Source organism: Perna viridis, chromosome 11, assembly GCF_037379345.1.
Source record: "Perna viridis isolate PV_CMFRI_1.1 ecotype Kerala chromosome 11, ASM3737934v1, whole genome shotgun sequence".
In the NCBI taxonomy this organism is placed as follows: Eukaryota; Metazoa; Mollusca; class Bivalvia; order Mytilida; family Mytilidae; genus Perna; species Perna viridis.
Window position 1 is genome coordinate 10777429 of NC_142455.1, and position 25111 is coordinate 10802539.

The 25111-nt window shown below is 34.1% G+C and overlaps 1 protein-coding gene across 3 annotated transcripts; it reads right to left on the reverse strand.

The window, feature by feature from the left end:
* Window positions 1-59: 59 nt before the first annotated feature.
* LOC148602957 (glycoprotein-N-acetylgalactosamine 3-beta-galactosyltransferase 1-like) lies at window positions 60-23983 on the reverse strand. 3 transcript variants are annotated; one of them, XM_088551626.1, is made up of 4 exons: window positions 23953-23983; window positions 6575-6835; window positions 1924-2582; window positions 60-263 (listed from the first exon to the last, which is right to left on the reverse strand). In XM_088551626.1, the coding sequence occupies exons 1-4, from the start codon at window positions 23972-23974 to the stop codon at window positions 120-122; spliced, it is 1086 nt and encodes a 361-aa protein (XP_088407752.1). In that variant the 5' UTR covers window positions 23975-23983; the 3' UTR covers window positions 60-119. The 3 variants fall into 3 exon arrangements, with proteins under 3 accessions (XP_088407752.1, XP_088407753.1, XP_088407754.1); XM_088551627.1 differs by lacking the exon at window positions 23953-23983 and adding an exon at window positions 19594-19938; XM_088551628.1 differs by lacking the exon at window positions 23953-23983 and adding an exon at window positions 12000-12134.
* Between the last annotated feature and the right edge of the window lie 1128 nt (window positions 23984-25111).

Sequence of the window (25111 nt, forward strand, 5' to 3'; positions counted from 1 at the left end):
GACGGACGTCCTCATCACAATTTAGTTAGTTTTGGGTGGGCGACGAAGATAACACGTAATAATATTTTAAGCCGTTTTACTATATAAAAAAAAAAACACCCACGCCCACACTGCACCCATCAATGTGCATGCACATTCAAATGTTGATGTCCAGACTCTATTCCATATGGTCGTAAATGGTATATATAAAACTCCAAAGCATACATTTTTTGTGGAGGTACATAATGGAAGGAAATTGCATAGTCACTAATACTTTCTGTTCCCTGTAACGAAAAATAAACAATCTTAAAGCTTTAAAATTGGCGTAACTTAGTAAGAGAGCATTAACGGATGTAAAATCAACTGAGTTCAGTATACTAAAACCATCAATGTTCCGTGTGTGCATGTAAAATCGGAAGCTTGAAAATAGCATAATGGCAGCTTCATTCTCGTGTACTGGTAAATGCAACTGAGAACAATACCAGTCTAGGAAACATTAGCTAGCTCCGATGATTAAATACAAATCGAATCTTAGCATTTTCCAAGAAACATGGCACCCGAATGTTTTCGAAAATGTAATCAGCTTTAAAATATCAATCCGGGATAATTCGACCCAAAACACAGTTCGGACCATGACAAACCACAGTTCCTTACCAAAGCCGCACATTTCGGCTCATACATATTTCAGACCATGACAATGAAAGAATGCAAAACGACAATAAAACCGTATGTCATAACAAAATTTACCATTTTGAAAGTTCAAGGAGAAGACCATGTTATTGTGCATGTCATAAATATCGGAGCTAGTCTTTTAAATGTTTATGAAAATTAAATTGAAACAAAACTATTTCCTTTTTTGATTAATCAACCGCAATTTTAAATTAGGCAATTTGAATTTCCCGCGTCTATGTGCGCCACCATGATCGGTTAAGTTGTGACGTCACGAATTCGGTTTGTAAAGTGAAAGTAAATAGGTAATTGATTATGATGTCCGAAGAAATCGCAAATTTTGGACTTTTCCCCTATAATTTCAACCCAAAATAAATAGAAGAAATGATTGAGGCACAACATGTAAGTAAATGTCAGACAACATTAACGAAAACCGGGATTTGCTACCAGAAGATTAGATTAGGAAAAGCTACCTCCAAAGAATGTTCGTGTTGCCGATCAAAAACGTTTAGAATATTCTCTTTTATCATTCCTGCAATCGTAATGTTGACAAGACAACATGTTTTGGTGATTAGATAAACAGGATCGTAGAAATATTTACGGAATATTCTTTGTTTACATATCATTTGCAGTACTTGTATCAGTACCAAACCGACTTAGTGACGTCACGGGCCAATCGGAAGCTTTCGGTTAAAATCAATAAAGTCTGCTTATGATCTTCCTTCAGAAAGGAGAGCTCAGCAAGATGGCTATTTACATATATTTCAAAGATTTCGAACTTCATAGCCTTGAGCATTTCATGAAAGTGTTGTTTTTTTGCAATAAAGGTTATTTTTGTTTACGTGGGTATGATTTATTATAAGAGCCGAACTTAATACAAAGGTAGCCTTTCTCTTTAATATTAACAGTGCTAACAAAAATTATAAAAGGATCTATGTGTCTGATTGAATTCATATGTTTCTTCGGAAGCGTTTAAGGTTTCACCTTCCTTATATCATAATTAGGTTCTGTAATTGATTATAATTACAGAAAATTGCGAAGTACAGTGAGAGCTATTTCCCATTTGTACATGTTGAAGTCTTTCTTTGGACCAGGTACATGTAACAAATTGGGCAAAAACACAAAAAGGTGTGTAGAAACCCAATCTCATCCGCTGACCTATGAGCGCTTTCCGATTTACTACCACTCAGCTAGCTTGTATGCGTGTGAAAAAAATCACAGGGCATGAGTACTTTTGAAATATATAGAACTTTGTAAAAGTTTTAACAAACAAACCTTTTTTGCTCCGTTTGCGTCATACTCGTAATACCAATTCGGATAGCCACCAAATAAATGTGTTTCTGGATCAAAACAATGGAAACGGCTTCGTCCAAGAGCATCTGTTGAATTGACTGTCTTCACACCTAAATTTTCCATACATTTCCCTAACTCTGCGTCTTCTGCGCCACCATCCTGACGACATACTTTCGGATTTTTACCTTTCGAAGATAAGCGACTAAGTGCTTCTTTACTTAAAACGTAACCTGCCCCGCCGCTATAATAACCTTGTTTTACTATGGTTTTGAAATGGTGGCCGAAATAAACTGGGTCACTTGGTTTGTAGTCTTTGAGAAAATACCTGAGATTTTCTAAAATGACGTATGTATCATCGTCTGCTTTCATAAACCAATCAGCGGCGTCCTTATATTTTTCATACACATATCTAAATGCTTGCATGGTTTTACCCGTTAAATGTTCTCTTCCCTCAGAAATATTTAATCCTATAGTAGGAAAAGTATTATTTGTTTTTGAACTAAAGAAAATTAAAATATTGCATCGTTTTGCCCACGTCTTTTTGACATGAATAGCTTTTTTCTCTAAGTTCTGTGGACCTGTCATGATCCAACACAAAACACGAATGTCTTTCTCCAACTTCTTAGCAACTGTATTGTTATCTAGAAAGTAAAAAAAAAACATTTTTAATAACTGTTCTGACAAAACAATATTCCATTTAAACATAATTCTGTTTATTCCGAGTTTGTAAGACAATGATCATTGATTAGTTTAAATGGCTGAACACACACATTCTACAAAGCATTGCTTTAAAGTATTGAATTAAAATTTACCTTTTTACAATAAATCATAATTGAGTTTGTACTTCAGTACTTTGATTAGTTGTCTTCTTTAAAACTATAATTACCCCCTTGTACTGTCACTTAAGACAGGTTTGACTATATTCATTTGATCTTCATTTTACCTGTGTGAATCGAGTTTTTTTAAACACCCATTGGGTTTAGTTCTTGAGAACATATATTTAAAAAAAAAAAAAAAACAGGCATTTCAAAAACATCAGTGACTCACTGAAAAAAAAAATAGTTTGCTTTAATGATCTCACCTATGGTTTGGTTAAAATGCGTCAGTTTTTTTTTTCTTCAGAGAATTGGGACAAGAAAGATATTTATAGTAACATAATTGTAATATTAAATCATTCCTTGATACATTTATCTTATTGTCCACCTTGTCTAGATTAGTACTGTATCTAATCAGGATTGTAATTTGTGTGCGGAACTCTATCGAAAACTTATTTTTTTGTTTTGTTCTTGTTGTTGTTATTGCCCAGATCCAAAGTCATTTTCTGCCATGAAACCTCAATACCTGGTTCTTATTAATGGCTACAAATAAATAGTAAAGACATGTTCTACTTACAGCGAGTAAAATAGTTAATTTCAGTGAATATATTTGGTCTTTATGAAATGACTATTACCTGATTGATTGCCTTAGACAGTATATTTGACATAGACAAGGAAATTTAAACTTCTATCGGATTTAAATTCCTCTGTAATAATACAAAATTTCAATCATGAAAAGACCAATCTCATGAAATTAAATAATTTACTCGCTGTAATATTGACTAATCAGTCACCCCTAGCACATGTTCGCTGTTTGTCGACATGTACACGTGTTTTGTAAACATGTTTCATAATACTTAGTTTGATGAAATATTTCCGCAATCAAGGTGTGATGCTAACATGTCAAAACATTGATAATTTTAAAAGGATAACTCTTGGCATATTGAATGTAGAGATGAAGGGCTTGCGGCTTTCAAACAATTTGTATGTTCCTCTGATAAACTTCAGTTTAGAAAGTAAATATGTTTAAGGCAGAATAAACATAAAACCTGTCCGTCGTCTTTTTGACTTTGAAATTGGTTTTGTGTTCTGTTTATCAAGGTTCAAAATACGCTTGAATTGACGTACAGGTATTATTTAATGTCTGGTTTAGGCAGGTTCTTTTTATTGTTCACAGATTCGGTTTACACAGGTTTCAAAGTACTTTGATACAAAAATGTTTTTATCACGGTTGGAAAATCTTGACAAAATTGTATACACGTGCTTAGGAAAGTACGACACCATTAGAAATGTGTACAACATAGTGTTTGGTAGTGTACATTACAAATGTACGTTTTAAAAAAAGGGAGTATAGTGAGACCTGTATAATCCAAATGAAATTTGTTTGCTAAATACAGATGTTCAGTTTAACAAGGATCAAAGTACATTTAAGGAGGTATATCTAGGGTATGGGACACAACTCTTACAAATCATTGGAACGCTTGTATTCAGCAGTTTGCATCAAGCTCATGAAAGCATCAAAGTAACTTGGACAGTCAAATGCAAGCTTGTTAGGCTTTGGTAAAATTTGAATATGATACAAGCATATCACTGATTTCAAGAGTTATGTCCCTTACCCTAGGTCTACCTACTTAAATTGATGTAACGGGACTTTTATAGGTGCCTGGTTAACACAGATTTTCGATTTAAACAATATTCAGTTAATACAGGTTTCACTATTTATTATATAGATAGCAGTGGTTTACCGAATTTTCCCTGTGTAAAAATTTTCGATAATTTCACTCTCGGACTTTCTCCCGCTAAACCGTCACACAACGTAACACATTGAATATCAATCCGCTGTTCACAAAATTTAAAATTTATGTTGAAAGTAGCAACCAATAATGAAGAAAATCTTTACGATAAATATCTTAGAAAAATATCTAAGGATAATCAATTGGTTGTCGTGAATTAACAAAATGACCACTTATGCCAAAAAACGCAGTAAGATTTTACTTGTTCGCGGAACAAGTTCCGCACACTCGTTAAATCTAGGCGTTCTTTGACACTCGTGATAATATTTTGGTTATTCACTCTTTCCAGTTAATAATTTTATATTAAATTCTCCATCGCTGTGCTCTTCCGAATTTGAAGTATTTCATTCTTAATTCATATGCATGACGACTACCCACATCTCGACTACATATGTTGTATATTCATTTATGTTTGTCACACTCAACAATATTCATTTTCCAACCTTCAACCATAGCCATATTTTAACCTTCAAAGCATTTCCATGCCATAGGGCCATAATGTATGACACTGATATGATTAGGTGTAGTTGCTCGCAGTAACTTTTCTTATTCTTTCTTGCGATACAACACATTTATTCTTTATACACATCCAACAGCAATATATTCAATAAGATTAAACACATTATACATTGCATAACTATTACAATATATATTTGAAAAAATATTTAAAAAAAACTCATATGACAGTTGTACGTCTCAAGTTACTGTGAGCACCTTCAATATCGAAATGACAAAAAATCCAGTATTTATGTGACCAAATCCCCCATCCTTTTACCGCCAAACTTTTCCTCATGCTTAATTATGTATTCTGCCAAACATGCCACATTATTTGCATACCCGTATCTAATTTACAAACTTGAGTATAAAGTTTAAACTATGACGTAACAGGACTATATATATAACTGGAATACCCCATATTAAAACAAAACGAAATATAATATCACACATCTTTGATGTAGTATTTTTCACTATAGAAAAGAATGCAACATTTCAGACTCAATCTGTGTCCAGAACCATCATGGTTCATAAACTGTAACTTCCATATGACGGTAAAAATCGACAAAAAGGAAAAGCCTCATAACTCAAAGTTTTTAATGAACTGCGATTGTAAATTTGGAGATTTTTACAGCCATAAGTAATTCTTGTAAGCGGAATGAGGTGGAGCTGGAATCTTTCCTCCAACTCCAAAAATATTTCGAACTTTAGTCCAAAAAATCTTTACTCAGCCATGGTCTGAAAAAAAAACCCATTTTTTTACGTTCAATACATGTACATGTATTTCTCCCCTTGTCGTACATTGTCAATAGGACGCTGATTAAGTAACATTCCGATCATCTAAAGAACCTGACAGGTTATACTGTAACATTTCGATCAAGTGAAGAACCTTACAGGTCATACTGTAAAAGTAGATGAATGTCACATTCCGATCACGTGAAGAACTTTAAATGAAAATGGCACGTATTCGGAATGGTTCTTATCACCATTTAGGGGCGAACCACTGCATATCAAATTATTTTAGACTTATCAATATAGGAAATGTACTCTTCCTATATATATAATAAAAACTGGGGTGGGGATAAATTCTTGCATTGCTTGAAAGTCGAAAGAGACAGCTTTCATACAACAGTGCGTTTGAAACAAGACAAAGTTGACAATAAGAAAGGTGAGGAAAATTTTTATTTCCAGAAAACATCAAACGAAGTTATCTTTGTTACCCCCACCCAAAAAAATGGGTGTATGTTTTCCCTTCCTCCAGGCAAACCTTTTTGCCCCAGCATTAACCCTTTGTATTTATTAAGTTTCAGTAACACAATATAAGTTATAAGCTCATGGTTTTTTTAGACAGTCAGTAGATTCTGTTGGGTGAGGCATTTAAGTATGACAAGTATAAATATAGACAGTTTAACACCTTTAATAAAATCGTCAATGATTTTAGCTCAAGACCGGGTTATTCAAGACTCGTTTAAAGTCCGAATTTATCGCCTTATCGTTTTAACAGATTTCGTAACATATTAATTCACTCACCATGATGAAAATGACTATCGTCCATTAAAACAGGCTTTACTCCCTTTATGTTTTTGTCTAAATTGCTGTGAAGATCTTCTGCAGAGTTTGTTGCTTGCATTAGTGACCTCGTGTCTAACAATGAGCGGAGCTTCTCATATGAATAGTCTCTTGTTTGTTTGAATGATGTTAATGACGATATGCACGCGAGAAAAAACGAGATCATTAATCCAAAGGCGAGTCCAAAACAGAAGGCCCTGGTTGCTTGAGATCCGCCAACCACTGAAATAAAATAAAAAAGGGTTCAAAGATATCATTTGTATTCTGAACACAAACAAAGGCATAAAAAAGGAGGGTGTATAAGCAACAAGTTGGGGTGACCTATTGATAGAGAAATATCGATTGGGACCTTGGAAACAAAAATTTAAGTATTAAAAATTTTAAAGTTAATCGCAAACAAGATAGGTCAATAAAACAAATGTTATTATTTGTATTCTGAACACAAACAAAAGTATCGACGTTGGTAAAAAGTGGGAAGAGGCATTAACGTGGATAAAAACAACGTGTTAGGATGCCTAGTAATACGGATATATCGCTTGGGAACAAAACGGTATTGAAAATTAATCGCAAACAAAATAGGTTAATAAAACGAATGATGCTATTTGGGAAACTTAAGACCAGGGAAACTTGGAAAAAGAGAGGATGGATCATCCAGCTCTTACAGGAAGTATAATTGATATTACAACGAAATAATGTGACCGAGTACCAGAAAAAGTGTTGGCTAGGTAAAAGCATTAGACACGTGTTATCATTTTAACATAAAAAGTTAATGATGCAAGAAACGACGTCTGCTAAAAACAAGCACCTTGATTATGCGTGAACCGTTCAGTATATTTACTTAAGTAACAGTATTTTTCAGAATCATGCAAATTCTGTTATATGTGGTACACCCCAAAAAAATCTACACATTTTATTTTTGTTATTGAGCTTTTTGATTGGTCTATCTAATGAAATGTATAATCATTCATTCCAATCTGGCTATTAGGAGATAATCCACATTGAAAATCCAACAGATATTTTAGTTTAGTGTCATCTAGTTATCTCCCTTATTTTGAATTCTACAGTACATCCTATACAATTTTTCATCTCCTAAGAGCAGTAGTTATATGAAAAGCCACGTTTTAATTCTTGTTTACTAAATATTTCAATTTAAACAAAATATCAAAAATAAAAATATGTGGGCTTTCCAACCATGAATCACATTTTGCAAGATTCTTAGCTGGAGTAATACTCAAAATGTACGTATTACGTGTAGGGGCTGATCTAGAAACCTGTAAAGGTGGGTTACCTGGTACCCATTTTTTGCCCAAATTCAGTTAAATTTACCAACCTTACCAACATAACGGGGAGCCAAACCTTTCCCCTCGAATCCCCCTTCGCACCAACCACTACGTAATAAAAACATTTTAACCGGCGACTAATAATGTATTATCCATAGCTTATATAGTGTACAGTGTATCCTGTCTTAATCAAACTCTTAATAACTCCAAACCTGTCTAAACCAAACACAAAACCTTCTAAATCAAACATAAACCTGTCTACATCAAAAACAAAACTGTCTAAATCAAACATAAAATCTGTCTAAATCAAACACAAACCAGTCTAAACCAAACACAAAACCTGTCCAGGCAACCAAAATTTATGAACAGTGTATATTTTTAAATATGAACAAGTTAAACGTTTTGGCACTCGCCTATTTTCCAATCTTTGCATGAACTACCTAAATTTACTGAAATTGGCTTAACTCTCGGTGTCCACAAGCGTAAACACGTCGTATGAAAATGATAATAATAATAATAATGATAAAAATAAATAAATAATAATAAAGAACCATAGTGAATACGCCCACTATTCTGTACACTGTGCGCACACTCATTTGCACTCTTTAGGAAAACCAGTCCCTATACCCAAATAAAAAGTACCGAGAACGAATAAAAAATCGAACAGACCCTGTTTTGTACTAGTCCGACACGCTGAGCATGATCTTTACCGTGCTAACTCTTAGAATCAACAGCCCGCAGGTATAGGCATGTCAAGCTAGTCATACAAATTATTCTGACTTCGAGCCAACTAATCGTTATTCTATCCCTTTAAAGAGGTAGACCTAGGGTAAGGGACACAACTCTTAAAAATCATTGGAACGTTTGTATTCAGCATTTTACATCAATCTTATGTAAGCATCTAATTAACTTGGATTCATTTTATTCTGCTTCAGACGAAAGCTTGAGAGGCTTTCGTGAAATTGAATATGATACAAACATATCACTGATTTCAAGAGTTCTGTCCCCTACCCTAGGTCTACCATCTTAATATAGCATGCTTGGCGGAGAGGCACTGACTACTCCTACACGTAAGAGGTTGGAATTCCGTTACTCCATACCCAAACCGCTTACCTCCGAGCGCCATATTGCATAACGCTCGTTCCAACATTATTTGAAATCGGCAGAAGAATTATAGAAAAATACTTACCATTTAAAATATTTTACACAGTTTCTTTACCCTAACACAGGAGAAGGTGACTAAACTGAAGAAAAACAAATGACCTACCTGATAAGAAAACCCAGCAATCTTGGATATCCTTTGTAAAGGCAGTTTAAGTGAACTTCAAATTTGGTTTTCAACATTTTGAATAAGTACATCCGGTTGACAAAATTACGGATTTTAATTTGCGAAACGAAAATGTTAAATTAACCAACGAATTGCGATTACCAATTTTAAGTTCGTTTTAATATTAAATATATTGTATTCCGTAAAATTATTGACCTAATTCAAAATGGCTGGTCACTATGATAAAAGTCTTCATTACAAATGTTTTCTAGGTATTTAACAAATAATAGAATTTTTATTGCTTGATTTCCGGGGGGTTAAACTTCTTTTATGTAAATAAAAAAAAAACTTAAAACATTTTAAAACACGTATAGCTCATTCACATTTGCTGTGGCTTCCAACATGTCAGATACTAGAGGTTAGGATGGCACCAAGTCAGAAAATAGCTTGCGAGACAACTCTAGCACTGCGGAGTAAGGCACTGACTACACAATTTAAAGTCTTAGGTGTGACTCGGCAAAGAATCGAACCCACGACCTTCTGCACTCGAGACCAGCATGCTACAAGGAGACAACCGAGGCGGTTCTACTAAAAATAACTTGACTCATGTCTAGGAAAGAATTAATTACTACACAAAAAGAAAAATGATTGAAATCAACTAAAAAATGGTGGCTTCCTAAATTTATCACGCAGACATTAAACCCAAGATCAAACGTTTCCAAATGTAATACTTTAACACATTTTCGCAAACACGTGTTGGTTGAATCATTGTGGTGTTAATGTTAAGGGTTTTGCCAGCTTTTAATGTCGCATAAAATTTTATTTTATAACGAAAATGGTGGGTTAGGACGGGGCTGAGATTTTATTTTTGATTAAAAATACAAATGTTTTTGTCTTTTTTTTTTCGTTCTCCAAATTTTCAATTGGTGAAAATGTAGAGATCTTATTAATAGTTTTAATTTCGACTAAAGCAAACCACTTTCAACATGTAAAAAATAATAATAAAAAAATAAGGTAAAAAAATAATCAATACACTTAACGTACATCTTTCTTAATGAGTTAAGTCAATACATTTATTATGATGTTAGCACTTCGAAACAGTTTCAGGAGTCCATAACCTCCTCTTTTAGTTGCAAAATCTTGTTAATTTATTTGCAAAATACTGGCAGATACTATAGTTTGGACACACCTCCGCCCCTTTTTATGAATTTATGTGTTCCTTATGTATCATGTATACATCAATTCCTTATACATGTAAATCTACAACTGTGTTGCTAGTGTATTTACATTGTACTTATAATAACTGTATTTAAAGTAATAAATATGAAATCTATTCAAATGTCTAATCATTTGTTGCAACAGTCGGTGAGATAAAAGATACTAAATAATACATTTATTTGACATTTTTTTATCCCAGTCACGTGATCCCGGTGGGGTTGTCATTTCTTTGATATAGTCACCATTACTACATGTACATTGTATTCTTGTTACACTGAAGGAATCAAAATGAAACGAAAATTAACGCTTCACCGGTTCAAATCAATTCTTGTGTATATCAGTTAATATTTTATATTCAGTTGAATTAATTACTTTCTTTCTTTTTTGTACATGTAGTTGTCTAACGTGGCAAAACGTTTCAAAATGATCGGTACATGTATTCGATTCGACTCGGAATGTCCTTAAAGTCTTCCGAAATAACTTTTCTTCTTTATTTTTCTTTTTCTTTCTTTCTTATCAATTTTTCAAGTGCCAATTAGAAAAAAAAACCCTCATAAATCCCTCTTATAGTTGGTTTGAGTCTTATAAATCTTGGAAAAAATTCTTAAAAATTCATTTTTCAAAATATTCTAACTTTTCTACTGCAGATTCATTTCTACAGTAAATACGAACTCTGGGAAATATTTTCGGAGTTCGTGTGCATTATAGAAAACCAAATACAGTTGAAAAATTGGATTATTTCGGAAAATGATTTTATTCATGTAAGATTTTTTTTCGAAGATTTATAAAACTCAAATCGACTACTAAGTATAACACGTATCACAAGCAGATGGAACAGATTTCAATAATTTGGAAGAATTCAATTAAACGAGTATTCCATCTTTATAAGTCTCTTCCACTTTTTAGTCAGCTACATGTATAAATATTTCATTTCAGCAGCGTTTCTTGGTTAGCGTCAGTAACGTTGAGGATAGGGTACGTTTCAAAGTACAGTGAAATCTCTCTAAACCGATTCCCTTTTAGGCTTAAAAATGGGTTCGGATTAGAGAGATGTCCAGTTAACCAAGGTTCAATATTCAAACTGATATGACAGAACTTTAAGGGTGTTTAGACAGGTTTTGGGCTTTTTCCGGGTTCGGTTTATACAGGTTTTTGGGGTTCTTCCTGGTTCGGTTTAGACAGGTTTCACTGTAATTTCTATGAAGGATAATTTTGACAAAAAGAATGTTTAAGGGAGTTGGAAAAGGAGGATTTCCCAATGAGCACCATTACCCGTGGTTAGTATGTACAATATAATTTAAATGTTAGTTCACCTCAACACCGTACGTTAATGTCTATATTTTTTGTTTGTTTGTTTGTTTGTTTGTTTATTTGTGTTTGTTTTAGGGGGTAAATATTTGTATAACACAGGTACTGTAAAAGTACAATTACTATGTTTGCCAAGTTAATCAAGTCAACTGTCTCTATCAGACTGTTTTATTCCTTCAGGGAATACATGTACATGTGACGTTCTTGGTTACTTCTCATAGCCTCCGATATTATATTTTATACTGCTTAATCATGTCAGCTCTAACTAAGCAATATGCCTTTAACTGATATGATTAAATGTACTTTAACTCACATTTCATACTGTTAGCACATGTATACGTCCAATATCAAGTGTAGAATAAGACAAACGTAGTAGTGAACCGTGATCAAGTAAATATGTACACTGCGAGTATTACTGCTAAAAATCAACATTTATTACATTTTGCAAAACCTCGCTCTATTGAAGAGTGTTTACCCTGAGAACAATATTTAACAAACATTCAAATGGAGAACGGAAGTATTAGCACAAGAATGTCAACATGTTACTATTGATGTATTGACGAACAATACAATATTTTTTTGTCAATTTTGATAAAAAAAGGAAAGATATTAAATATAAATTGCGTATGCTTTATCACGAATATGGGTATTTGTCTTGTAATCGGAGTGTAGGTCAGTTAATGATCTTCTAGGTTGATATTCGCCATTGCATCATTTTGCCATTTTTGTGCTTGATCTAAATAATGGACACCCCAAAATCTGGTAATAATCCAATGAGCGGATTAAAAAAAAGATTTTTGAACAAATTTAACGACAGACGACGACGAAGACGGACGCAAAGTAATGAAATGATAATAGCGAGCTTAAACTATATGCAAAACACTTACATTTCATGGTGTAAATACGTGTCTCCTTGTTAAAGAAATGATAAATCATTGACTTTTAACCATGATTGGAAATTCTAACAAACTTTAGTCTACCCCAAAGGTATTTTCTAATAAGCTTAACAACATGTTATTTTGTACGACCATGTGGTACGTAGTTTAGGCTAAAAATTAAACAGAGGGCGATTTATTACTTATTTGATAATTTATCTCTCTAAGCAGCCTATAGATACATTTTTTGTATATTTAACAATCTTTTCAAGTACTACTGTCAGTGGTGAGATAATTCATGGTTTAAAAAAAACCAATGAACAAACGATGGTTTTTCAATCTTTATAAATATATACATATGCCCCCTATTTTAAGTAACTGGTTTCCTTTCTGAATACAGACCTATATTTTGAGAAAAAAACATACGTTCATCTCCCACTCAAACCAACCCTTACAAGAACAATAACTCTTGGGAAGTGCCAATTTTATGTAAAATTAGTATTTTCTTTTCTTCTCGAAAGTGTGACACTAGAATGACAATCTAGAATGGTTATTTGATCCATAACTGTCTCTTAATGTGGTAGACCTACGGTAGGGACGTAACTTGAAATCAGTGATATGTTTGTATCATATTCAATTTCACCAAAGCCTATCAAGCTTTCACTTGAAACAGAATGAAATCAATCTAAGTTACTTTGATGCTTATATGACATTGATGTTAAATCCTGAATACAAACATTCCAATGATTTCAAAAAGTTAGGTCTACTTCCTTAATCATAAAAAATGGTGAATTTCTCTTATCCGAACATTATGTTTGTACATGTATTAAGAAAATAATCGAATATGCTGAACAGTTAATATGGCGAAAAAAATATTTTGATCAGAAGAAATCAACAAGCACTTCTTCTTTCAATATCAAACGGTCCTTTCTGAGTGATATTATTTTAAGAGTCAGTCCCTGTAAGAATCAGGCAGTGGGTGAAACATGGTATGAAAAAAAAACACTATCTTGATAGTGTAATTTGACTATTTGCACCATCAGAATCAAGAAAAACAGATAAGATTTTCCATATCATGCTGAAACATTGAGTTACAATTTCATTGAAATGCACTGAAAATGAACATTTCAAGGGCAGATAACTCTGTCAAAACCCTCGTTTTTTCTAAGACTCTATTGAAAATTACTGCGCAAAATAAAACCAGTGATGCAGAGATCAAATAATGGTCTTTTCAAATAGAAAAAGTATCCTTGAGTGATTTTACATTGTCATATTGGTTGGGATTTGACATGCAAGTTTCTGATTTTTCACATTTTGTCTGATTCTTACAAACACTTACACTTAAGTGTTTAAGTACCAGTCTGCATAAAATACAGACATTACCAATGGTAAAGTGATTCAAGGTCAAGAAAAACTCACAAAAAAAACGATGCTTTTTCAGACTACGTATGCTATACTTTCATACAAAAACAACCTTTTCTGCATTCAGATTTGCACTTTTTAGAAAATCATACATTTATCTCCCACTAAAAGCAATCAAATGAAGCCAAATCAAAAACAATAACTCTTGCAAAGTGCAAATTCCATGTACAATCTATAGAATTTTTTTCTCAAAAGCGCAACATCCAAATGGAAAACTAAGACTCGTTACATGATCAGTTACTGTGTCTGAACAAGAAATGAATCTGAATATGATGGGTTATTGACATGCATGAATCACCTTCCGTCTGACTTTTAGAAAGACTGATGCATAAATGGATCAAAATTTTATAAACTTCAAATACATGCACTTGTAAATACGTTTTATAAAGTATGTTTCTCAAATGCAGCACTGAATAGCCTTTGCTTTGACATGAACGTCTCTTCAGAGTGAACTATTGACTCTTAGAGAAAAGACCAAATATGGCATGCTTTGCTGGGCGCAGCTTGCTGCGACCGCAAATGTCAAACTGAACAATTTGAGCAGTTATGGACACTATATCAATGGCTGTAATTGATGGTTGTTAAACGTTTGTTTGACGCGGGTTTCTCAAGAGAATTTTATTGTTTATTTGATACTGTCATGCTTATTGAAATGTTTATTTTGCTTGCATTAAATATGAAATTAACCTATCCTTAGAGCGAGTAAACTAGTTAACTTCGGGGAATAAAATGGGTCTGACCATTACCTAACGAATCTAAGTACATGTAGGTAACTAGATAACTGACAAAGATATTTATACAATAGAAAATTTATATCCCAGTTAACTACCAAAGATATTTCATCGGGTAATTGGAAACCCAATTCTATTCCGTGATGTCATCTATGTTACTCGCTGTAAAATTTCTTAATTGTAGAATGTGCGAAAGTACCGTAATGGTATGTTTGCATGATTGTTAAAGATTGCTCGAATAAATCTAGATTAAAAGAGAGGGAACATGCATAAGGCACACTCAAATGAATTTACACGACTCAGAGATTATAATAAGCAACATCTGTGTAGAAATTCAATATGACATAATAAACAAAAAATTATATTTAATTTTTTAAGTATCTAATTTATAGCAACATTATGTGAAATCAATAAGGACTTAACTGAAATATGTTTATTTCATGTTCTACATTATGTACCAAAAAAGAAACGAATCCCTGATTGGCAGTGATAAAATATTAGATTTGTGTATGTCAGAATGAACATTGCCCTGGAACTTCCTCTCCTTTTTGTCAAAATTTCTGAATCTGCCCCTAGTTCTTTGAACTGAACTAACCGTGTCAACCGAATACTCGTCCTTCTGTGATCTTAACCCAGGGAAAACTTAAGGATGTAGACTTACGGTAAGGGACACAACTCTTACAAATCATTGAAACGTTTGTATTCAGCATTTTACATCAATGTTATGTAAGCATTAAAGAAACTTGGATTGATTTTATTCTGTGTCAAATGAAAGCTTTATATGCTTTGGTGAAATTGAATATGATACAAACATGTCACTGATTTCATGAGTTATGTCCCTTACCCTAGGTCTACCTCCATTACTATAAATGTTAATGTAAATCGAAAGCCTGTCCATGCTGAAGCAAGTATAAATTGAAATCTGCCTGAAATTGAAAAGGTGGCCAAAGAATACCCTGCTTCACACGCAAATCGACATATATGGTCAAAATATATGTTTGTTTGTTTGTTGGGGTTTAACGTCCGAGCAGCAATATTTCAGCTATATTCAGACAATGAACATGAAATGGATGATATAATGAACATGAAATGAAAAAAAAAATGACGGGTCACAAGGATAATAGGGTCGACACATTTTGAATGCCACTGGAAAAGGGGGGATGGGTAAGATCGGGCAATTTAGCCTCCTGTGGCGGAGCGCAAAGGTTCCTACTCCTATCGAATACCACAGCAGGGTTCTTTAACGTGCGAGGAACGTGGCATCTTTCCCAACACGGTGCACCACTATGGTTTGCGGTCAGGTTTTCCGTATTATAGCCTGACAACCCAAGCATGTAACACGCCAGGGGTACCCCATTCAACCACCTGGGGCACACATCCCAGTTGCTCTGTGGGCAGAGCGTCTAGCCCCCGGCTAGGTTTCTGAGCACTATTTAGTCGCCTTATACGACAAGCTTAGCGCTGCTGCAGGCCCATTCTTTTATCACCCGGACCTGCACGGGAGATGGTCAAAATATAAACAAATTTATAAACAAAGTCTTTAAACAGGAATTTTTTATGATGTTGAGAAAACCGTAACTCAAAAGTTGTGGACGGACGGACACCATGATCAGTTATATTTATGTAGTGCCCGCAAAGGGAGTGTATAATGAACTCAAATTACATGTAATCTATGAATATATTTTAACTGAATCCATAGTAATAAGACACCTGTCTTGATTGAACACATGAATAATAAATTTAAAAAAAAAACTATCTGATTTGAAACCATTATGAAAGTAAACAGAAATATTTCAGAATTAACTGGTCAGGACATTTATCTGGACTGAAGCCCATTAGTCCATGCAAACCGAAACTTTCTAAACTTCATCATGCAAAGCTGCATACCTGTGTGAACAAAAGCCGTGGTGAACCGTCTCTAAAATGCACCTAGAATATACCGGAACCAGTCTGGACTGAAGTCATAGTAAACCATAACTTCTCAAAACTGCATCCAGAGAAAAACGGAAACCAGACGAGTGTTAACTGAAACCATAGGAAACCTAAACTTCTCTGAACTTCCTGCAATTGACCGGAAACTAGTCTGAACAGAAACCATAGTAAAACTAAACTTCTCTAAACTGACCCAGAATATACAAATAAATTCTGGTAACAAAATAAATATAAGTAAGTTAGACATCATTTTGGGGGAAATAAACATGGGCTAAGACATAAATATATAAACGGTCAAAAGAACACTATCATGAGTTCAGCAAAACAACTTAAAATGAACACGTGTTCTCCTTATATAGCATGGCTAAGGGTTCTTTTAAGTTCAACAGATACGTGTAAGTAACACTCCAGCTATATATAGGATATTTACAAACATTGTGCAAGAAAACTTAATAGGTATTCGATTTCGGTCAAAACAGGCGTTGTCCAGCATTCATCGAAAACAGGAGGTATAGTGGAACGTTGGACAAACTTTTTATAAAGTTTTTTTCAGGATTTCGTCAATACATGTACAGATGAACCCTTGATACGTAACATGAGGAATACAAGCGTAAACGGAACTTCAATCTGCCTCCTATGCACTTAATAAATGTAACAGTTGGCTCCAACATTGACAAGGAAGCTACATTAATGATCGTACAGACACAAAGACTGACTCTGCGTGAGGGATGTTTTTAAAAGTCAAGTCAGTGAAGTGTTTTTATGGATACTTAGATGTAATTCTTTAAGTTAATATCTGTTTTCAATTTTGTTCCTGCATGAAGCATCCTATTTTCCAGAAATATAATACTGTTAAAGCTGACTAAACTGAATCCTTGATAAACCAATAACTTTTGTAAACCATACATTTTCTGAAATGACTTTTTAATTCAGTTCCAATACTTTTAACTCGTGTAAACCAAACACATGCCTTAAGGAGATAGACCTAAGGTAAGGGACACAACTCACTGAAACGTTTGTATTCATCATTTTACATCAATCTCGTGTGAGCATCAAAATAACTGATTTCATTCTGTTTCAAATGAAAGTTTGATAGGCTTTAGTGAAATTAAATATGATACAAACATATCACTGATTTCAAGAGTTATGTCCCTTACCTTAGGTCTACCCCATAACCGAACAAATCTCTCACTCCAAATTGGTTCGGTCTAGACAGGTTTCATAGTATTAGAGAATTGCTCAGTTTTAATAAGTTTTTACTGAACACTCAATGAATAAAATGCAAAATTAAAAACCTAAGCCTATTTGGCTCTTGAGATAGACATGTTTACAATACAAACGATAAAACTGTCGTGAAAGGCAATAAAAGTTTTAGATAAGGTCGATAATAGATTCTACAGTAGCCACTTGGTGGAAATGGAATTTTGTTTAGTAAGGTATTAACTGCATAGTAAGATGGAGTGACGTACGTTGTAGGTGTTGATAGTATGTATATAGTCAATACATTAATTTGAAAGAGTTAGCAGGGGCGGCAGCAGCAGGCGTGGCAGGCGAGCACCCCCTAAAAAAATTGTAAGGCATGGGTTGTTAGGGGTAGATTTAGGCGGTTTGAGGTTGAAACTTTAATTTCTCGCTAATTTTACCACAAAAGATATCTACATTGCACCCACTCTAGAAGAATATTTCAAAAATTTAACTTAAAAAAATTTTAACTGTGCGCCCCCTAATCTAAAATCCTGGATCCGTCCCTGGTTTCAAGAATATGGGAGGGAGGTTGATATACAGTTAGAGAGTAAAAGGTCAGACTGAGAAAAGGGGGTTAGTACACAAAGGACGGTGAAAATGAAATGAGGTAGTGTCGAGGCCTAAATAGTTAAATTAGGGAAGAAAGTACATAATAAAGAATTAGTAAATGAGTGAGAGCAATTCATGTACAGACTGAGAGTATAATTGTATTTGATAAAAAGAGAAATCGAAGATACATGTATTTTAATGTGTTATGAAATAGAATACGGAAAAAGACCTTTAAGACACATAAAATATGTATTACTACGGTGTGTTCATACAATTCAGTCAAGGTTATAAAATGCACTTGAAAGATTTAGAGATTTAAAAAGGAACGTAATTCAAAAACAGTGATATAATGATATTTACGTATAAGGAGAATGGATATCTTCTTGGGCGGATCCAGACACTTTGAAAAAGAGGGGTGCCAGCGGAGGTTTCAGAACATTATCTACCATTTTTTTGTCAATTTTACACATGAAAATTTTCCAATAAAAAGGATGTATGCCAATCCCCTGCACTCAGTTGATCCGCCTTAAGGATTATGTCTTTAGGCCTTGTCCCACTATTGAAATATGTGTTTCGGCCGTGTCTCAATATTGAATTATGTCTTTAGGCCTTATCCCAACATTAAATTATGTCTTTAGGCCTTGTTCCAACTTTGAATCATGGGTATAAGCCTTGTCCCAACATTAACTCATGGGTGCAGGCCTTGTCCAAACATTGAATTATGTCTTTAGGTCTTGTCTCATAATAATCATTCATTGAACGTGTTTAGGACTAGTAGTATAACCGAGGTACTTGTATAGCCCTTGCTCTAAAGTCTAATTACGTGAATAGGTCTTGGAACAGAATCAGGTTACACAAACATATATATGCCTTCTTTTGAAATTAAGTTACGTGTATAGTTGAGACCAAAAAAGAAATTGCAGTATAAAAAGATATCTGTTACATGAAAAAAAAGTTATAATTAAGCAGGTAAATAATGTCAATCTAAATGCCAATATGTATGAATATTAATCCGCATATTAAGAGTTAGTAATGCATATAGCAGACATGTATGCTTTACATTAATTTTAAACGTACACGAATAACTGCATGTATAAATAGACATAACTGTTTGTTTGTATTTAAAAGGATGTAAAATATGTAAATTACTTACTTCCTGTCATGTTAAAGAACCCGTCCTACTTCAAAATGAATTTGATTTATTTCTCATTTCGAATACACTAATTTTATCCAATTCCAACGTGTATCTAACAGTTCACATACACTTACACACTTATTTATATCTTTACGAACCACGTTGTTAGCGATAAGATATTAATATATACAATCATACAGCACACATAACCCACTGTCAAATCAAAACAAATTGTTGTATATCTCTAGGCAAAAATATGTGTTTTTATGTTGAAACAAAATATATTATGACTGCGCATTAGACAAGCGACAGTGGACTCCTATATTGTGTATTGCCATAAAGTCGATTAACCCCAATAATGAAGTATGAAATTGATCACCTGTACTGGATATCAATATCAAGTAACGTTTCCAATAAACAATTTTCAATTATAGAAAAATAAAATTGCCAATTTCTATCAGTTTAAATATTTATTAAATGCCTTGAAAATAAGCCTAAAAATCTGTTGCACAAAAACTCTTTATAACTTAGTTATATGAGATTACAGTAAAGTCTGTTTTATCCGACCTTTTTCATAACTGAATCCCTGTTTAATAGTTTTTTACTTCGAAAACTATTAACAATAATTATGATTTAAAGTCTCCAGGTTTTTTACAATGCGTGTAGTACCCTGGAGACTTGCTTTAAATTGACACAAACGATTTAACGTTAACAAGTACAGTCAAGCGATTTCCGTCGTAGTTTTATATCCCCCCTCCCCCCCCCACAACTACAAAGCTTTACCGCTCATATATTCAAAAACAGATGAGATCAGTTAACCTTTCGGCCAAACAGTCAGAGTAGCCGGCTTATTGGCATTTTTAGCAGAACCAGCTTTAATTCTGTTCTCGAGCTAGAACTGTCAGAAGAGCTGGCTCTACCAGAAAACAGTTCTACCACAAGAAGTTTCTGAAGATCCGACTCGACGAGATGATTTCTACTACAGCCAGCTCTACAAGTACTGTATGAAGAACTGACTCAACGAAAACTGTTCTACTATTAGAGTCAGCTCAACACGAACGAACAGTTTTAGAGCCAGCTCTACAAGAACGAACGGTTTTAGAGCCAGTTCTACAAGAACGAACGGTTTTAGAGACAGCTCTACAAGAACGAACAGTTTTAGAGCCAGCCCTACAAGAGCCGACTCTGCTAGAACTGCAATTAGATTTTGGTTCTATAACTGTCATTGAATTTATATGTAAATTGTTTTTTTAGCACAATGTTTGAATTTGCCGCGCATGCTTTGGTTTTTTTTCGCTGGGCCTCCATACGATCCTGCAGTCTCGTTTTGACGAGCCACGTTGCTAGTGCAAACATTTTCTAATGACGACGCGCTGTTTTTGTAATCTTCCCATCCACCCTCCCAGTAGCATTACTAAGGGTATTGGGTTTTGCATATTTAGCTTGCATTCTGATGTTATGTTTTATTGTAATACTGGACTTTTTTATTACATGTATCTGTTTATCAATGCAGGGGGCATGTTTGTAATTGGGGGGTTTGTTTGCTTGGGGCTACCAAGCTATTAAATTTGTCATACTTATTGTTGTGTATATATATACATTGTATATATATATATATATATATATATATATATATGCCTATCATAGTATACGTAGTAATCATACAAAGTAGGTAAACTATCAATTAATCAGAATTTAATTAAAACGAAGCCTTGAAAAAAAAAACAGAGACCTGAGTAATCAAAGACTGAAGTCTTCAAAGTCGCTAATCGTCAAATATTCACTGTCACTGATTTTGGTTTACTTTCAACATCCGAAATGGTACGAATGCGATTTGCTCTAAAATCGGGAGACTTCCGTTAAAATCTTGGTTCCCTTGATATGATTGCGTAGTCTTTCGTAACCATGATGACCGGAATATTTTCAATCATCCGGAACAAGATAAAACAAAACTGGTTATGGCTATATATAGATATCGGGTCCTGATAACATATATGACTTTTATATAGTCAATTGTAACGAACGTCTGTGTTTGAATCAAAAACTGGGTAATATTACATAAATTCAATGATAAAATGATCGGTAAGCATTGAAAACTGGGTAATATTACATAAATTCAATGTTTACAGATCATTTTTCCTTTTAATGTGAACTTCCCGTTCTAATACAAGCAAACAACACATACACACACGTGTATGATATGTTTTAAAAGAGGTACGTTGTCGCGTTCTTTGAGTAGGGAATCAGATTAGGAACCAGATTAAGCAACTGGTAATGAACATTCATAAATATCGGGGCGTGCTAATATATAGGACATGTATAGTCTTGTAACGAGCCCCAGTGCCTGAATCAGAAACAGGGTAAATTAATGTTCAAAGCTAACCGACCATTTCTTCTAAACAACTTCCCACACATGTACAACACACGTCTTAAGAGGAACATTTTTTATCTCGTATGAAGCTAAAATTATGGCGCTATGGTGGTAAACACGGCGAGGATTACAGCACTACGTGGCGTATAACTACATATTTATGCAAATCATATGCGAATATAAAGTACTGATATTAAGAGTGCAGGAAGTCGCTTACAATATTAGCGACTTCAAAACATATGATGAAATTCATTTATATCATTTTCAATACGCTATGAACCTGTGTAAACCAAATACCTGCCCAAACCGACAAAAACACCAAAATATATGAGAATTACTACTTACTAGAAAAAAATGCCTTTTGATCAGATTTTCTCATAGAAGATGTCCAGAACTTTAACAACCTAGGAAGTATTGTTGTTAAATCGAGAGCCACAGATAAGGACATTACAGGAAGAAAAAAGAAAGCACAACAGGCATTTTCCATGCTTATGCCTGTTAGGAGAAGCCGTGCTCTAACAACTAGAACTAAGATAAAAAAAATATTTACTACCAACGTCAAATCAGTTCTCCCAATATATTGATCGGACACCTAGAGGGAAGCTGCAGTATTTCTTAAATCTCTACATACCTTTGTTAACAACTGCCTGAGAAACATACTCAGCATAAGATGGCCCAACAAAATATATCTAACAGTGTACTATGGAAAAGACCAAAACAACAATCAATAAACCAGCTTACACGATCTTGAAATGGAAATGGATTGGACACGTACTAAGAAAGAATTACAAACACGTCACCAAACGAGCTCTGGACTGGAACCCACAGGGACACCATAAACGAGAAGACTAAAAAAACCTGGCGTAGGGGACTCACAAATGAACTTAATAAAAATTGATCAGACCTTGAAAGAAGCAAAAAAAAAAAAGGAATGGACACTAAAAGATGGGAAGAAGTTACAGTCGTCTTATGTCCTCATGGATAAAAGAGAAAAAAGTAATATAGTATCAAATTCATAATTGAAATTGTTAGGAAGAATTGTGTTGTTCGCAAGGCGGAAACAGACTGATATTTTCTGCAGTAACATTTGGTAAAGTCGGTGTAAGTATCATTACAGTAAAACATTTCTAAACAGTGCCCTAAATAAATCGAACACCATCCTATACCAGACATCCTCTTTAATCTCTTTCTGTCAATGTCAATGTGTTTCGAACCTTTTAAAAGCGAAAATCTGCCTGAAATGAACAAAACCTCTAGTCCAAAAGGGGTTCGGTTTAGACCGGTTTTACTGTATTAGATCTGTCAAAAGATGTCGTATTGAATGTACTACATGTAATAAGATGAGGAAAACATTGCAACTTGTATAAAAGATATAACAGACCTTCGACCCCTTCCACCACTGCATGTCCATTCCGTTCGAAGCAAACAAAAGCGTGAAAGAAATGTACAAACCGTGCATAATTGCACTTTTATGTCGGAACAATTTGTATACCCATTAAAGTTTAAATTAAATATCCCATTTCCGAGGACGGCATAAACAATGTACTTTACGAACGCACATAAGAACCAAATTGGTCAGGGTATTACATTGCCGACTTTTCCGGCCATCAGTGTGTTACTTAAATGTTTTTGTGTATTTTTTTTTCTTTTTTTATATAATAAATATATATATATTATAACGAAATTTAAACTACATTAAAAACTAGTAAAAACATGCACTTTAAGTAGGAAACAGTAAAAAGAAGTATCTCTGAACAAACTCCACGCAGCGGCAGACATTCGTTTTCTCCTTTACTACATGTAACCGTTCACACAGGCCTTTCGACATTCTCGGGCATCATTAAAATCAAACGTCGTTCAAAACAATCGAATAGCCATTCCATGCAGTAATCTTGCATTTTTTGGATCCCTGGGTGCAGTGTCTAGTGTAAGTTTGGAGCGTAAAACGCTGTTAGGGGCTTGAACTCTCTTAATTTATAGTTCTTACTATTTAGCTATTTACTTACATTTTCTTGTGAACATCATCATCTTTAAAGAATTACTTCTATCTAGAGAAAAATATCCAGGTTTTATCTCTCATACTAATTATAAATACCTACATTTATTAGGGATTTGTTTAAGTGTTAAAATTACAAATGTGAAATACAATACAGATCTTTTAAAATAATCACTACATGTGTGAAATTTAATTATAATTCGATTAAATTCATTTTGAGTACTGACAATCGGAACTACTCGGCCATTTCAGCTACATTTAGAATTGCCGGATATGTAGCGATCTAAAAAAAAAAGAAGAGTAGTAACTCCTCCTAGAGAGGAGAGGAGTTGAGAAAAAAGTTTTAAAAAATCAGCTATATCAACTATTATAATTTACTGAACGGATTGAACCTATGCTAAACATATTCCTCTGACTGGTGCATACGAGGTGATATTCATTTGTATTTTGAGAAAGGCAGAATTTTCCCATCCCATTTGTCAATGAAAAAATCCTACAGGACTAACTTGTAATAACAGTGCAGTGATATAACATCTGTCCAGTGTACTTTCTCGTTGACTAACAAAATAAAGTCAATGCCCCTTAAGAAACAACCACCAGTTGCAGATAGGGTCAGAGTTTGGAGATCGGAACCCACTTTAGTTGGATAATTCTGTTAATTTCGTGCAAATAATTGTATGACGCCGTCGTCTTTGGGGTTGCAAGGAAAGCTCGGATTATACATGTAGGATTCAGGATGCTTATATTTCAGCGTTGTTACATCTTGGTTAAATCAAAAGTTTCATGAAATCGGAATGGATTCTTGTGTGATCGGGTTATTTTATGGGGTGTAATAATGGCAAAAAATGTTACCTGGGCGACCCGGACAGCAATTAGAGGTAATTATAAAAAGTTCCCATGGGCTCAGATTTGCATGCGCCAGTTTCAGATTTGAATATGCCTTTTAAGGAGGTAGACCTAGGGTAATGGACATAACTCTTGAAATCAGTGATATGTTTCTGTCATATTAAATTTTCAAGCTTTCCTTTGAATCAGAACGAAATCAGTCCAATTACTTTGATGCTTACATGTGATTGATGTAAAATGGTGAATACAAATGTTCCAGTGATTTGTAAGAGTTGTGTCCCTTACCCTAGGTCTACCTCCTTAAAATACAACACCCACAAAAG

What these genes read in the sequence shown, in the direction of transcription:
- LOC148602957 (XM_088551626.1), bottom strand. Translation starts at nt 23,974, where the DNA reads ATGATGATGTTCACAAGAAAAT. An exon ending in GATGATGTTCACAAGAAAAT is followed by an intron (nt 6,836 to 23,952) that starts GTAAGTAAATAG and finishes ATTTTATTTCAG; the next exon opens with TGGTTGGCGGATCTCAAGCA. An exon ending in ACGCAAACGGAGCAAAAAAG is followed by an intron (nt 264 to 1,923) that starts GTTTGTTTGTTA and finishes TTTTCGTTACAG; the next exon opens with GGAACAGAAAGTATTAGTGA.